Genomic DNA, 13,513 nt, shown 5'->3' on the forward strand with positions numbered 1-13,513 from the left:
ATGTGCAAAGGCCCTGTGGCATAGTGGTGAGTCAGAGGTGAGGAACTACGGAAGGCCGGCATGGCTGCCGGGCAAGCATCCAGGTCTTGGAGGGACTCCGGAAGTCTGCGTAAGCAATTCTGGTTGCTGATGAAAGAAGAAAGATGTTGAAGGGCTTTGGTCAGGGGAGTGATCCTGCGCTTTGGAAAGGTCCCTCTGGCTTCCTAGTGGAGAATGGACTGGAAAGGGGCAGGAGCGGAAGGAGGATTGGTTGGGAGGCCGTAGCAGGACCCAGGGGAGATGGCGGAGGTCTGCAGCAGGTGGACGCAGAGGTAGTGAGAAGGGTCTTGAGGCCTGTAGAGGAGGAAACATCCTAAAAATTGGCAGTGAGGGAGGGGGAGGCATCAAGAGTGGTTTGCAGAGGGGGGATTATGCTGGGCGAGGCCATTTGCTGAGGAGGGGGCACTGAGAGGCTCACGTGGGGGTTCATGACGTCATTTTTGGACATGTTCGCTTGAGGTGCCCTTGGGACGCGTGTGTGGAGACAGCACGGCTCTGGGACGCAGAGGAGAGGTTGGTGGGAGGGATCGGGGTGTTCATTGTGGAGACAGTGCAGGCATGGAAGGGAATCATCTGGGGAGCATCAAGAGAGAAGCAGGCTCAGGCCTGGGCTCAGGGAACTCAGGAGTGCCCCTGTGAAAGAGAAGCACTAGAAGGTCAAGGGAACCCCAGGAGAGGTGGTGTCCCAAAGACAAAGGGACGGAGAGTTGCAAGGAGGGAGGACCTTCATGGTCGGACTCTGGAAAAGCCAACCAAGATGGGACTGAAAAAAGCCTACTGGTTTCAGCATCATGGCGGCCATTGGGTGGGCTTAGCATACAGTGTTCCAGTGAGGCAGGGCTGACAGCAGAAGCCGATGAAGTGGGTTAGGAGGACGGGAAAGAAGGGACATGGGGGGCACCTGGGTGGCTCAGTCAGTGGGGCTTCCGACTTTGGCTCAGGTCATGGTCTCAGGGTTCCTGAGTTCAAGCCCCACATTGGCTTGCTGCTGTCACCACAGAGCCTGGATCCTCTGTACCCGCACCCACCCCACCCACCCACCCCCGGCTCTTTCTCAGCTAGTGCTCTCTCTCTCTCTCAAAATATAAACATTTAAAAAAAGAAAGGAGACAAAGGGAGGTAGTATGGGTGTTTGATATGAAGGGAAAGATGGAAAGACTTTCAAGATGGATGAGGCAGATTATGACAAATATCAAGGGACAGGCTTTGGTTGAGAGAAGGCGATTGATGACATTGATCATGGCAGAGAGGTTGGCAAGCCAGAGGGTATGGTGGATGCCAAGGAATGAGATTAAGATCAGAGAACAGGAAGCCTGCCTTGAATGGGGAGGAATTTGGGGTGATGACAAGCCCAAAAATGTGACCATGGGTGAGAGGTCAAGGCCATCCTCCTGAATAATAGAGTCACGCGGGGTTAAGCAAGATCTGGATGAGAAGACTGTGAGCCAGGCCTGAAGCCTGGTGAGAATGGGGTGAAGCACAGCCCCAGGCAATGAGGAGGCACAGCAGCCCAGTGGCTTGAGCCTCCAAGAAGGAAGGCTCTCATTGGAGGAAAATGGTCCAGAAATAGCTACAGGGAACAAAACTACCAATCTCTTCTTGGTGGCGGTCAAGCAGGACCCCTTGGGAGTCCTGAGGAAAGTCAAGTCCACAGGGAGAGTCAGTTTAGAAGAAGAGGAGGGCACAGGTAGGGAAGGGGTGACAGGTGGGACAGTGGCCAAGAACGATGGAGACCTCCCAGGTGTAGGTGCACATGCCAGAAGACAGATGGCGGCTGGACTCGGCACTGCCGGGCAAGACCAGGAATGAGGGGTATGATGGGCTGACTGCTCAGGGTTAGTCTCTGAAGGGGGTAGGCCCTGGGCCAAACGGACACTGACCCGGGAGGAGCCGCCGAGCAAACCTCATAAGGAAGGAATTCTTGTTCCCGTCTGACAAGTAAGGAAACGGAGGCACAGAGTCATAGAGAGGTTAAGTAATTTACTCAAGGTCAGGGAGCATAACCACTTATTACTAAGTGATTACTATTATTATTAATTGCAAATCTTGGAGCAGAGTTCTGAACTCTGGGGGTCTGACTCCTAGTAGGTGCTCTTGTCCATCCCGCCTGTAACAGTCACAGCAGAACTCCCTCTCTCCCTCTAAAAAAACACCAAAACCTAAACCAAAACCCGGCAGCTCCTTTCCCTGCATCCCCCTTCCACTTAAGAAAGACAGCAGCATCCTGTCCCCCCCCCCCCCCCCAATTTTCTTCTGGCCTATAGAAGGCCATCTTCCCTCAGTAGCAGGCTGCTTGTAGGGCCAGACTCTGAGCACTGAGGACAAATCAGCGGTTGGGAGAGCATTGAGCGGAAAAGGAGTAGGGGTGACCAAGGTGGCCCCAGGATGAGGTACCAGGCCCTGCCCCTCCCTTTGGTTTCTCAGACCCCACGGAAGCCCCCGGGAGGGGTCAGGCTCTCTCAGCATGGCTGAGATTGAATTTCTTGCCCTGGTGAAGAGGGGAAAGGGTAGAGCTAGATTTAAGGTGACTCAGTAAAGCAAAGGAACATGAGGGCTCCTCTACCCGGCTTGTCTCCCCAGAGTTCTGAGCTCCTGGAGGCTGTGGGCTTAGCAGCCCTTGGATCCCTCCCAGGTGAGCCCACCACTTTGTTCCGGGCTGTTAATATTTGCAGATGAAACCGGGGGGCCCAGCCCGGGCGCTCAGGGCTGTGGAGCCAGACAGTCTGAATCGCAGCCCCAGTGTGTGCTAGCTTTGTGACCTTGAGCATGCCACTTAACCTCTCTGAGCCTGTTTCCTCACCTCTAAAGTGACAGCAGGACCGAGGGCTGTACACTTGGTTTAATGCCCTGCTGCCCCCAGTTTGCTATTCTTAATTTGGAGCAAGGGCCCTGCATTTTCATTTTGCACCGGCCCCCACAAATTGCGTAGCCAGTCTTGAATGGGAATAGTATTATCTACCTCAGAGGGTTGTTGCAAGGATTAAATTAAATAATCTGTCTAAAGTGCTTACAGCACAGAGAGCACAATGAGCGGGAACAACTGCCTATTGTTCCCTGCCATTAGATCACCCCCAGTGCAGATCTGTGGTAAATGAATGAAATGAGAGAATGAGGGAGAGCCCGGGGAGCATCTGGAAGCGAAGGTGCCGGGGCTGAGGGGGTGGTGCGGGAAGTGGGAGCATTTTTGTGCCCCACACGGCGAAGCACTCGTTCCCACGGCAGCCGGTGGTTTGCGCCGTGGTCCTGACCCAGACACCACGCCTCGAAACAGTCCACTCGGTGGGAGCTGAGGACGCGGGCGTGGTCTCAGCCCCGGGCAGTCCTCAGGGTCAAGCTTCCAGAGCGGCGAGAGAGGGTCGGCGGGGGCCACTTGGAGCGTCCAGGCGGGACTGGGGGCGGAGTCAGCCCTTCCGACCTTCCCGGGGGCGGGCCCTGGGGTGACAGCCCCGCCCCGCGCCGGGGACGGGCCCTCGCGCATGCGCCGGCCAGCCGGGGCAGGGCGGGGCCGCGCTCAGAGGAAGGGGTTGGTGCCGGGATGTGGGGGCGGCTGGAGCGGCCCCGCGGAGCCCGACGTGGGCAACAGGGGCTGTGGCAGGCTCGCGGGCGGCGGCGTGAAGGCGCCGGCCTGCGGGAAGACGCTGACCGAGGCGGGGAGGGTCACGCCGGCTGGCACGCTGCTGAGCGGGAGAGGCAGGGAGGCGCTGTAGGTCATGGAGCCCAAGGGCGCCCCGACCGGCCCGCCGGCCGCCAAGCCTAGCGCGGGCGACCCGGTGCGCATCTGGTTCAGGGTCGGCCTGGCCTGCTCGCTCCCACCGAACGGGTTGGTGGGGGATGGAGCGCTGAGACCTGCGGAACGAGAGAGGATGGGGAGCTTGGAGTGCGCCGGGGGGGGGGGGGGGGGCACAGCCCCAAAGGGGGGGGCGGGGAGAGGAGGCACGATCTGGGGTCTCAGAAATAGGGAAGAAGAGTAACATTTTTAGGGCAGGGGCTGAAAGGAGGGATGGAGAGAGCAGGGGCCCCCAGTGTTGAGACGCGGCAGGGACAAGGGGTGTCCTACCTGTCAGAAAAGGGTTTCGCGTCTTTGCAGCCTGGGGCGCCTTGACTAATGAATCAAGGTTGACCAAGGAGGAGGCCGAAGGGCCCAGGAAAGACTCAGGAGTCCGGCATGCTCGGGCCTCCTTACTGGGCTGGGTTAGCGCTTCCTCCAGTACACCCAGGTCAAAGGATTCTGGCTCCTTGGTGCCATTTTGCTTGGAACTGGGAATGGGGTCTCCAAACAGGTCCAGCTCTGGAACAGAAATGATTGCGCTCATGGGTAGGGATGGGGAGTGGTCACTCTGGGAAGAAGAGGACAGAGGCCACCTCTGGGCAGGTCCCTCATTCCCCAGAGCTGTATCATCCCCTGCCTCCTGCTTACCCACAGGACTGCCGGGCTTTCCCGAAGGCAGGGCCTGGGCACACTCCGGCCCCTCCTTGGTCTCTGTGGATACTGGAGGGTTGGCAAATGGGTCAAAAGGTGAGGTACCACCTAGAGCTAGCCAAGGAGGAAGAGGAAGATGAGATGGGCTGGCAAAAAGGTCAGGCACTGGTCTGACCCCTTTTAGGCAAGCAGCTGTCTTGACACAGACAGGATGTGCTGCCCCTTGGCGCTGGAGGGAGGGGACCCGGAAGTCCTCCCAGCCCCTCACCCACACCCTCTGGCCCTCTACTTACCAGGTGCATTGGAGGTCTCCACCGAGGCTCCCCAAGGGTCAGCCCCAGTGTCGGGGAGTTGGTGATGGGGGGAGTTCTGTGCCCAGAGGTCTGCGGATGGGGGTCTGGCAGGCAGCACTGGGGTCCGGCCCCAGGGCTCTGAGGAGGAGAGCATAGGGGGCAAGTCCCAGGGCTGGCTTCTGGACAGGGCACTTCCCGAGGGGACAGGAGACCAGGGGTCTGCGGAAGGCCCCCAGGAGGAGCCACTGGGCTCTGTGTTGGGCCTGAGACCTAAAACGGAAACAGTACAGACATGACCCCAGGCCCACCTTTACACCCAGCCCAGGGCCCTTCCCAGTTACCCAGACCAAGTTGGGAGGCCAAGGGTCCCATTTCACAGATGGGATGCTGACTCAGGACCACCCAGCAAGCTGGAGCCCATATTCGTCAAGTTCTGCCAGGAACGTGGAGTCCCGGGCATGGGCAGCTCAGGCCACCTTCCCAGTCAAGGGCAGGGACGGGCTGGGGCTTCAGGAAAGCCAACGTGACCGGGGGAACCGAGAGAACATCTCCGAGTTTTCCATGAGCTGGGCTCTTCAGATGTGCGCTTCCATCCCTCACTACAACCCCATGTCCCAGAGGAAGCTGAGGCTCAGAGGGGTGAGTGTCTTGCCCTCAGCTGGCCCTCAGCTATGGGGAGGGGCTTTCTGGGGCCAGCCTGGAAACCTCTTGCAGCCCTGCATGCCCACCTGGGATGTCCCATGGGTCAGCAGAGCAGCGTGTGGAGGGCGGGGCCGGGGCAGGTACGAAGATGTCTGCCAAGTCCAGAATGGAAGACTGTGGAGGGAGAGAGGCAGCCATGGCTCAGAAGTGGGCGAGACCAGAAGAAGGGCGGTCCTTGGCCTGTCCTCCTCAGCCCAGCTCCTTCTCGCCTTTGTTCACTTCACAAACACCTACTAATGATCCCTTGTCTCCGTACAGTGCTTTGCAGTTTATAAAATGTTTCCTCATCCGCTTGGTGCCTCCACAACAACCCTGTGCACTAAGTAGTGCAGGTCGTGGTGTCTCCATTTTACAGACGCACGAGCGGAGGCTCAGAGAGGGGAAACGGTGGGCAGGGAGCCGCACAGCTGGGGAGAGGCAGAGCTGGGATAAACCCAGGCCCGCCTGACCCCTTCAGTTGTTCTGCTCCCCAGCCCATCCGTGGTAAAAGACAGATTTTATAACAAGTCTGCTTTCCTAAGTCAGAAACCAGCCACAGTGAACACAGGCAGAAAGGGGATAGAGACATCCTGGCTCCATGCACGGCTTTGGAGGGTGGCCTTGTTCCCAGAAGCTACCCACTCCCCTATTCTTGGAAAGTATGTATATGAGCCCAAGATATTGTGAGTACCGTGTGCCTGAGCCCGCCTCCCCCCGCCCCCAATCTGGATCCACAGTATCACGTAATCCTAGAATACCAGAGATGGAGCTGCCCAACTAAAGGAGGAAACCGAGCCCACAGCAGTGATGTGCCCCAAGTCAAATAAATGACAGCAAATCCAGAACCCAAATCCGGGGGAGGGGATCAGGATTCTTTGTATCCCACTTTGCTGTCAGCTCAGTCACCAGCCCATGTGGTCTGGGCCCGAGGGCTGCTGCACCCCCTCTATCCCTCTCTCCATTGAATAAACACTTAAACAGTGCTTACTATATATGAAGCGCAGTTCTGAAGTCTACAAATACCGACTCAGCTCATCTCCCAGGCTCAGTCAGCCGGTGCAGCCCAGCCCCTCCCTACCTGGCTGGTTTTCAGCTTCTCCTCCTTTCCCTCTTCTCTCTCTGGCTCTTTGTCTTGCCAACGGCGAACTGCAGCCCCAGCACCATTGGCCACAGGGGAGTCCTCTCCCCGCCAGGACCTCACCTCCTGTGGAAGGCACAGAGGAGTGAGGACAGCACGAGCAGCCCAGGCTGGACTTGAGGGGACCGGGGGAGCTGGAGTCAAGAGGAGTGCGGGGAGAGAGGTTAGGCACAGCGGGACCACTGGGTGCAGTGGGAGGAGCCTGGTTAGTGCCTGTGTAGCACCTGCACCAGCACCCGCACCAGCACCTGCACCAGCACCTGCACCAGCACCTGCACCAGCACCCGCACCAGCACCAGCACCTGCACAGGCTCGGCCTGCTACCTTCTCGTGCTCCTGCCGGCTCAGGCGCAGAGCCAGCTGCAGCTGCAGGTCCTCATCCCTGTGGGAGGCTGGGGGGACGGGCTGCAAAGGAGGAAGAAAGGGGTGAACTCGGCCCAGTGCTCCCACTCCTGGGCGGGAGGGCAACGTAGCCCCGCAGGGGGAAGGGAGGTGGAGAGAGAAGGGCCCACCCTGAGCGGATGTGGGCATCCTGACCCCAAGGCATCAAGATGTGTGTGGCCTTCTCCCTGCCCAGGTCTGCGATGCAGTTTCCAAGATCAAGGAGATTGATCCTTTGCTTCCGGGTCCCCTGAGCGTCCCCGGGCCCTGCTGTGTGAGGCCCGGCTGCTTCCTGCCCAGTCTGCCGGGATCGAGGGGGGGGGGGGCGGGGAGGGGGGGGGGGGGGGGGGGGGGGCTATCCCTGCCCCCCTAAAAGGACAGCAACCCCACAGCAGGGGTTGTGGGGCGGCATATCTCTGGGTCTCCCAGGAATGTGTCTGTCAGCGCACTTGCCTTCCCCGGGGCCGCGACAGGCCCGTAAGACACATACGTGCCCTCACCCCACTCAGCGTTCGCTGCCCTTTCCAGGCGCAGCCAGAGGGGACCGCAGGCAGGGAGGCAGTCCCTGCCAGGACAGTCCCGGGGACACGGACAGGCCCTGTGCTGTCCAAAGTAGAGGAGCCTAGGAGCCAAGGGTGTGGGGCACCAGTGCCCTCCCCAGGCCACCGGGGGGGCCCTCACCTTCTCAGCCTCCTCGCGGCTCATGGCCAGGGCCAGCTGCAGATGCAACTCCTCTTCTCCTGACGTCTGGGGCCGGGCCTGCTCCAAGTCGGATGTGTATCGGGGGGATGAGGAGGAGGCTGCAATGACCGTGGACCGTGGGCCATCGTGGCTCCTGTGACCGCGTGCCTCCCCTCCCCTGCCCCTCCCCCCACAACCAGGAAGCTCTAAGGCTCAGAGGGGGAAACTGAGGAAGGAAACGACTGGCAGCCAGGGCCCCAGGGGGACTGGCAGTGTGCTTAGCACTCTGTGTGAGGCTTCCCATGCCCCCCCCCCCCCCCCCCCCCCCCAACTAGAGACTCCGGTCCCTCCTTTACAGACGTGCCAATATCCAGAGGTTGCCTGGCCAGGGTCCTAAGGTAAGACTTGGAGCCAGGTCCCTTCCGGTGGGGGGGGCGCGGGGAAGGGGGGGCAGGGTGCCCATCCTGCCTGGGGTCAAGTGAGGTGGGAGGGAGAGAGTTCCAGCCAATCAGGGCCACGGCTCTCAAAGCCCTTGGCACACTGTCAAGGGCTTTATGAAAGGAGGACCATCCTGAGTACCCCTCAGATCCCAGAAGCCCGCTTTGGGGCAGGGAGGAGAGTCCAGAACTGCTCTGCAGGGGCGCCGGGGTGGCTCAGTCAGTTGAGCGTCCGACTCTTGATTTCGGCTCAGGTCACAATCACATGGTTCATGGGATCAAGCCCCATGCTCGGCTCTTCGCTTACAGCATGGAGCCTGCTTGGGATTCTCTTTCTCTGCCCCTCCCCCACTCACATTTCTCTCCCTCCCTCTCTCTCTCTCTCTCAAAAAACAACAACAACAACAACAACTCTGCAGCACCCTGTTTTCAGGAGGGGGTCGTGAGGAATGCCACTGATGGAGCACCTTGTGCCCTGTGTCTGGGCACAGGGCCAAGGGCATTCCTGAGCCTGGTCTCATTGATTCTCACATCCAACACCTGAAAGATTTTCCCTGCTTCACAGATGAGGAAGCGGAGACTCAGAGAGGCGGCCGTCTAGACCCCTCCGCTCGAAAGGGGCAGAATGAGGAATGCTGCTGGACTCCAGAAGCCTGAGCTTCTGCTACCACAGCAGCCCACGGGGCATGGTCCCACTGTCGTCTGCGCTAACTTGCGGGGCACCTGCTGTGCCAGGCATCCTGCCTTCCATGCTCCATTCGTCACCTCCCTGAATGCTCGCGGCATCCCTCTGACCTCGGGCTGCCTCCTGGCCCCCAGCCACAGCCCCGGGGCTCACTCACAGTTGTAGGAGGACGGGGATCCGTGGCGGCGGCCCAGGCCCAGCTGCCCGCTGCCGATGCCCATGCCCTCCAGCGCCATGCGCTCCTTGGTCTTGAGGGCGTGGGTCCGCTCCTGCCGGAGGCGCTCCTCGTCCCTGAGCAAGGCCATCACCTGCTTGACCTTCTCGCGCACGTTGACGCCCTGGTCCTTGCCGTCGCGGTCGATGTACTGGAAGTCCTTGAGCGTCTGGATGGTGTAGAGGTTCTCGCGGCACTGGTGGGCCACCCTCTCGGAGCCCGTCTTGAGCAGGTAGTCCAGCAGCGTTAGCGCCTTGTACACGTGCCGCCAGTTCTTGCCGCTGTCGTTGAGCCGCCGCCACAGCATGCCCATGACCTCGGCGAAGGCCACCGTGTTGAAGGTCAGGTCGGCAATCTCCGACATGAGCGTGCTGGGCGGGCCCCACGGGTCATTGCTGGTGGCCTCGCGCACCTTGATCTCGGCCTCCGAGTAGTTGTGCACGATGTTCTTCACCTGGCGCCGCAGCGCTGAGGTCGTCATGGCTGGGGACTTGGAGATGGGCGGCCCCCGCCCCAGCCGGAGGTGGAGGGCCGAGGGCCACCGTCTCGAGGTCACGGTCTCCAGGGATGGGCCACCGAGCTCTCAGCGGGGCGGCTGCGTCCTTGGGTTCCACATGGGTCTGAGGAAGAGAGGGACTGGAACTCAGGAACTCAGGGGCAGTGGCTCACCTGGACAGCCACTCGGGCCTGGCCGGGGTCCCCGCTGCCAGGAACAGCCTCTGGCAGGTGCTTATTCTTATTTTTCTTATCTTACACATTATTCAGCCAACACTTGCAGCTTTGCGTGCTCTTTGCTCTTTTACAGTCCCGCTACAAAGACGGGGTGATTATTATTATCTCCATTCACAGATGGGGAAGTGAGGTTCAGAGAAGGATTGAGTGACTCGTTCGAGTTCGCAGAGCTGATGCCATTGGGAGTGACCCCGGCAGACGCACTCCCCACATCCTCACCCTTAGCGACAGGCAGGAAAGCGACCCCCAGGAATGCCTGCTCACCTCCCTCCTGTTTAATTACCTCTCCCTCCCGTTTCTGAGGCCAGGATCTCACTTAGGAGCTATCCCTCCCAGCTCCTCGTTCCCCACTCCTCGTTTCTCAAATCACTAGTTTGTGCAGCTTAATTCATTCGGCACCTAGTTCCCGGGGCCTTCTCTGAGCCCGACATTGTGCCAGGCACAGAGCACAAGTCCTGGTCCGCACACGTCCAGATGCGGGGCATAGACGATCCAGCCTAACACGGACATGCACAGGAACACCCAAGCTAGGAAAATCAGGGGAGACTTCCCAGTGGAGGTGACAGCCTGAGATCTGAAGGGGAGGGTGAGGAGGAGCAAAGCCACAGGGCGTGGAAGGACAGATGGGAGGGAATGCTTGAGCTGGGCCAGAAGGCCAGAGAGGGACATGGGGCAGGAACGTAAGCTCCCTGAAGGCAAGGCTGGTCTGGGCTCCCCAAACCTGAGGCCCTGGGTGCGTGGTCGTCTCCTGATAGCCCAGGGGGGAGGGAATCAGGGTCAGCCCTCTGCCCTCCCCACAGCGTCAGGACTAGGCCATCTGGAGAAAGGAAACCCAGGCTCATGACAGAAAAATGTTCTTCCAGGGTCCTACCAGAAACCAAACCCAGAATCCCCCTGCCACGGCTGTTTTTCTGGTATGCATACACACACACACACACACACACACACACAGGCTGGACCCACAGAGCCTCCACACCAACCGTGAACCCCCACCCCCACTTATGGAGAGGGCGCCTCTCAGCACCTCTCCGCTCAATCCTGGGGCTCAATCTTGGGACTCTCAGGAGTCAGAAGCCGCCTGTCCTGCCCTCCCCCAGTTTGGGCTTTCCCTCCACCCGGCCCTGCCAACCCTGGGCTTGGTTCAAAGCGGCCAGCAGGCCTTGGCAGGCTTCTTCAGGGCCCAGGTGCCTGGGAGAGCTTGGGCCCGGAGGAGGGGATCCTGTGGGAGACCAGGCGGATGGAGTGCTGACTGAAAGGCTGCCTACCTTCTGTCTGCTGTCTGTCCGTCCAGCCTGGCAGGCCCTTCTGTGGGGATGCCACGGCCAACGCTTGTTTAACTCCTGTCCTCCTCCTCACTAGTGACTCAGACCTATCTTTACCTCCCCAACCGGTGGGCTGGAGGGTGGCAAGAGTCAAGATGAGAAATAATTGTGCCCCAGAGCCCGCCCGGAGTGCACGCCCCTCCCAGTGCTGGCCTCAGAAACCAGCAAAACCAGTCAGGCATCCTGCCTCCACCAGCAGCCCTACTAGAGCCTGGCTGCCCGAGCCCTCCAGCCCAGCCTGGGGGAGTGGGAGGGGCCCTCAGTGCGGACCCCCTGGCCCTGTCTGGACTTTCCTCCTAGAAGGGGGAACAGAGGAAACTCCTCTGCACACCTCTGCTGGAGCTGGGGGAAGAGAGGGATCAGAAACTCCGGGGAGGTGCCTGGACCTCCCTCCCCTGAAGTTAAAAGGGACAGGTTGGGGGGGGGGGGGGGGGGGGGGGGGAGAGGGGGCAGGGTGAGGCCCAGGGAGCACGGAAGGGAGGGAGGAGTAAAGGAAGGATCGCGGGAGGGAGCCGCTGGGAGCTCTGCCAGCCGTGTTACAAGCAAAGGGTTTTATCGAACACAATATGCCCAGAAATAAAAGGGAGTGAAACAGAAACCCGGCAGCCAGTGGCGGCAGCGGCAGGCCCGGGAGGCCGGGTATGGAATTACTGCAGTGACCTTGAGCCAGACCCTGTCAGGTGGAGGGAAGGACACTGAGAAGGCAGAGCCTGAGAGGCTAATTCAGAGACGGGGTGGAGGGTGGGGGGCAGAGCGGGGAGGGGAAGGCTGGAGGAGGAGGCGGGGCACGGAGCACAAGTATCTGCTCTCTCCTTTATATAAGGTGCCCAGGAGAACTTTGGGGGGGGGGGGCGGCTCCTTTTCTCGGGACTAAGGGAATCCTCAGGGCTGAGGAAGTCAATGGCCATCCCCCGAGTGGGGATTCAGGGAGAAGGAAGGAGCCTAGATATGTCGAGTCACGTGCGAGAGTTTGTCCAAAGCGTGTGTGCGCCCCACCAGCCCACAGTCCCTCCCATCCTCTGCTAAGGTGCCCCGGCCCCTGCCCTGCATCAGGTCAGCGGCTGCTAAAGGGTGGGGGGTGGGAAGGGAGTGGCGGTGCCCTAACTCTTGTCCACTGAGGGACAGGAGCGAGCTAGAGCTCTAAGCTGGAGTCAGCCCTGAGGTGGCTGTGTCCTGGGGCCCCGGAATGGGGTAGGGGCTGCCCTGAGGCTAGAGGTGCCACAGAGGCCCAGGGGGAGGGGCGGGCAGAGGAGAACGGGAGTTTGCGGAGGGAATGTCACCGGAGATGTTAGTCCCAGGGTGGGGAGCCGATCCTTGAGTCCTGCTTCCCGGGGGCTGCAGGGAGGGGAGGAGAGAGCGGCAGCGGGCAGAAAGCCTCCAGGATCCGCTAGAGCCCTGCCCTCCTCACCCCTCTCCGTGGGACCCGAGAGGGAGGCTAAGCCCCGAGCCTTCCATGAGAGGCACCACCGCCTCCACGGAGGCACCAGCTTACCTCCGGTGCAGGCTCCCTTGGCCCCAGCCCTGGGACCACGAGCAGCCTCTGCAGTGACCTTCCAACCTGCGCGGCAGGGGGACAGCACAGCCTCGGGAGCGTCCCCAGAGCCATCCACCACGGACCCCGGTCCTGGAGATGCCCACCCTCTCCCAGGAGGCTCAGACCCCTTGGAAGGGTGGAGGCAGGGTCCCCAGGAGGGGCTGCAGCCCTGCCTCTTGCCCGTTGGTCTTTTAGCCGCCCAGCCGGCAGGCAGGCAGCACTCGGAGGAAAGTTGCCCAGCTGGCCGGGCAGGTCTGCCTCAGCAGTAACAGGACACAGGAGGAAGCGCAGGGTTGTTAACCCCTTCCTGCTGGCTGGGCAGGCGGCACGGGCAGAGGGGGGAGGCCTGCCGGCTGGCTGTACCCCGGACGTGCACATCCAGACCCAGGGCTGGTAGCCCACTCCCACCCAGCAGTGAGTTAACCCTTCCCCTGCCTCAACAGGAAATAGGGTGGGGAGGGCTCCAACACCCACCCCACCCCTTCCCCATCCCCCCCGGAGCCAGGAAGACCATTCCCAGGCCATTTGGCGGAGTCTTGTTTTCTGTGGGCTCCAGCTGGCCCCCTCAGCCACCCCAAGAGGGGCACGCAGGCTCCAGGCATAGTCTCTCTGAGGAACGAAGTGACCTGATCTTTCCAGAACTCCTCCCGCTCTCCACTGGAGGATGCTGAGGCCCACGAGGTCCTTATCAGAAGCACCACATGCGAAACCAAGCGGGCAGGAGGCTATGGCCACTGCCCCGTGTCCCACCCACACCCCTGCTCCACCAGCACTTAAAGCAATGAGCCCAGCATTAGCACAGTTGTTCTTTGAACTCTGGGAGCTGGGACCCGGAGCCCACTCGCACGGGAGGCCTGGCCCAGAATGAGGATTTCGGACAGACAACCCCGTTCGGGTATGGAGTCTGAGCGGACAGCACTTTTCTTTCCAGGGGCCACCTCTTGTCCACTTCGCAC

General features: G+C 60.6%; 1 protein-coding gene across 1 annotated transcript; it reads right to left on the reverse strand.

Annotated features, from left to right (window-relative positions):
- Window positions 1-2,002: 2,002 nt before the first annotated feature.
- On the reverse strand, window positions 2,003-12,987 carry EPN3 (epsin 3). The gene is made up of 10 exons (XM_049635837.1): window positions 12,516-12,987; window positions 8,913-9,589; window positions 7,634-7,752; window positions 6,896-6,976; window positions 6,512-6,637; window positions 5,481-5,568; window positions 4,753-5,022; window positions 4,457-4,573; window positions 4,097-4,327; window positions 2,003-3,885 (listed from the first exon to the last, which is right to left on the reverse strand). Exons 2-10 carry the CDS (start codon window positions 9,448-9,450, stop codon window positions 3,551-3,553), a joined length of 1,905 nt encoding a protein of 634 aa, XP_049491794.1. The 5' UTR covers window positions 9,451-9,589; window positions 12,516-12,987; the 3' UTR covers window positions 2,003-3,550.
- Window positions 12,988-13,513: the final 526 nt, after the last annotated feature.

Source organism: Panthera uncia, chromosome E1, assembly GCF_023721935.1.
Source record: "Panthera uncia isolate 11264 chromosome E1, Puncia_PCG_1.0, whole genome shotgun sequence".
Classification (NCBI taxonomy): domain Eukaryota; kingdom Metazoa; phylum Chordata; class Mammalia; order Carnivora; family Felidae; genus Panthera; species Panthera uncia.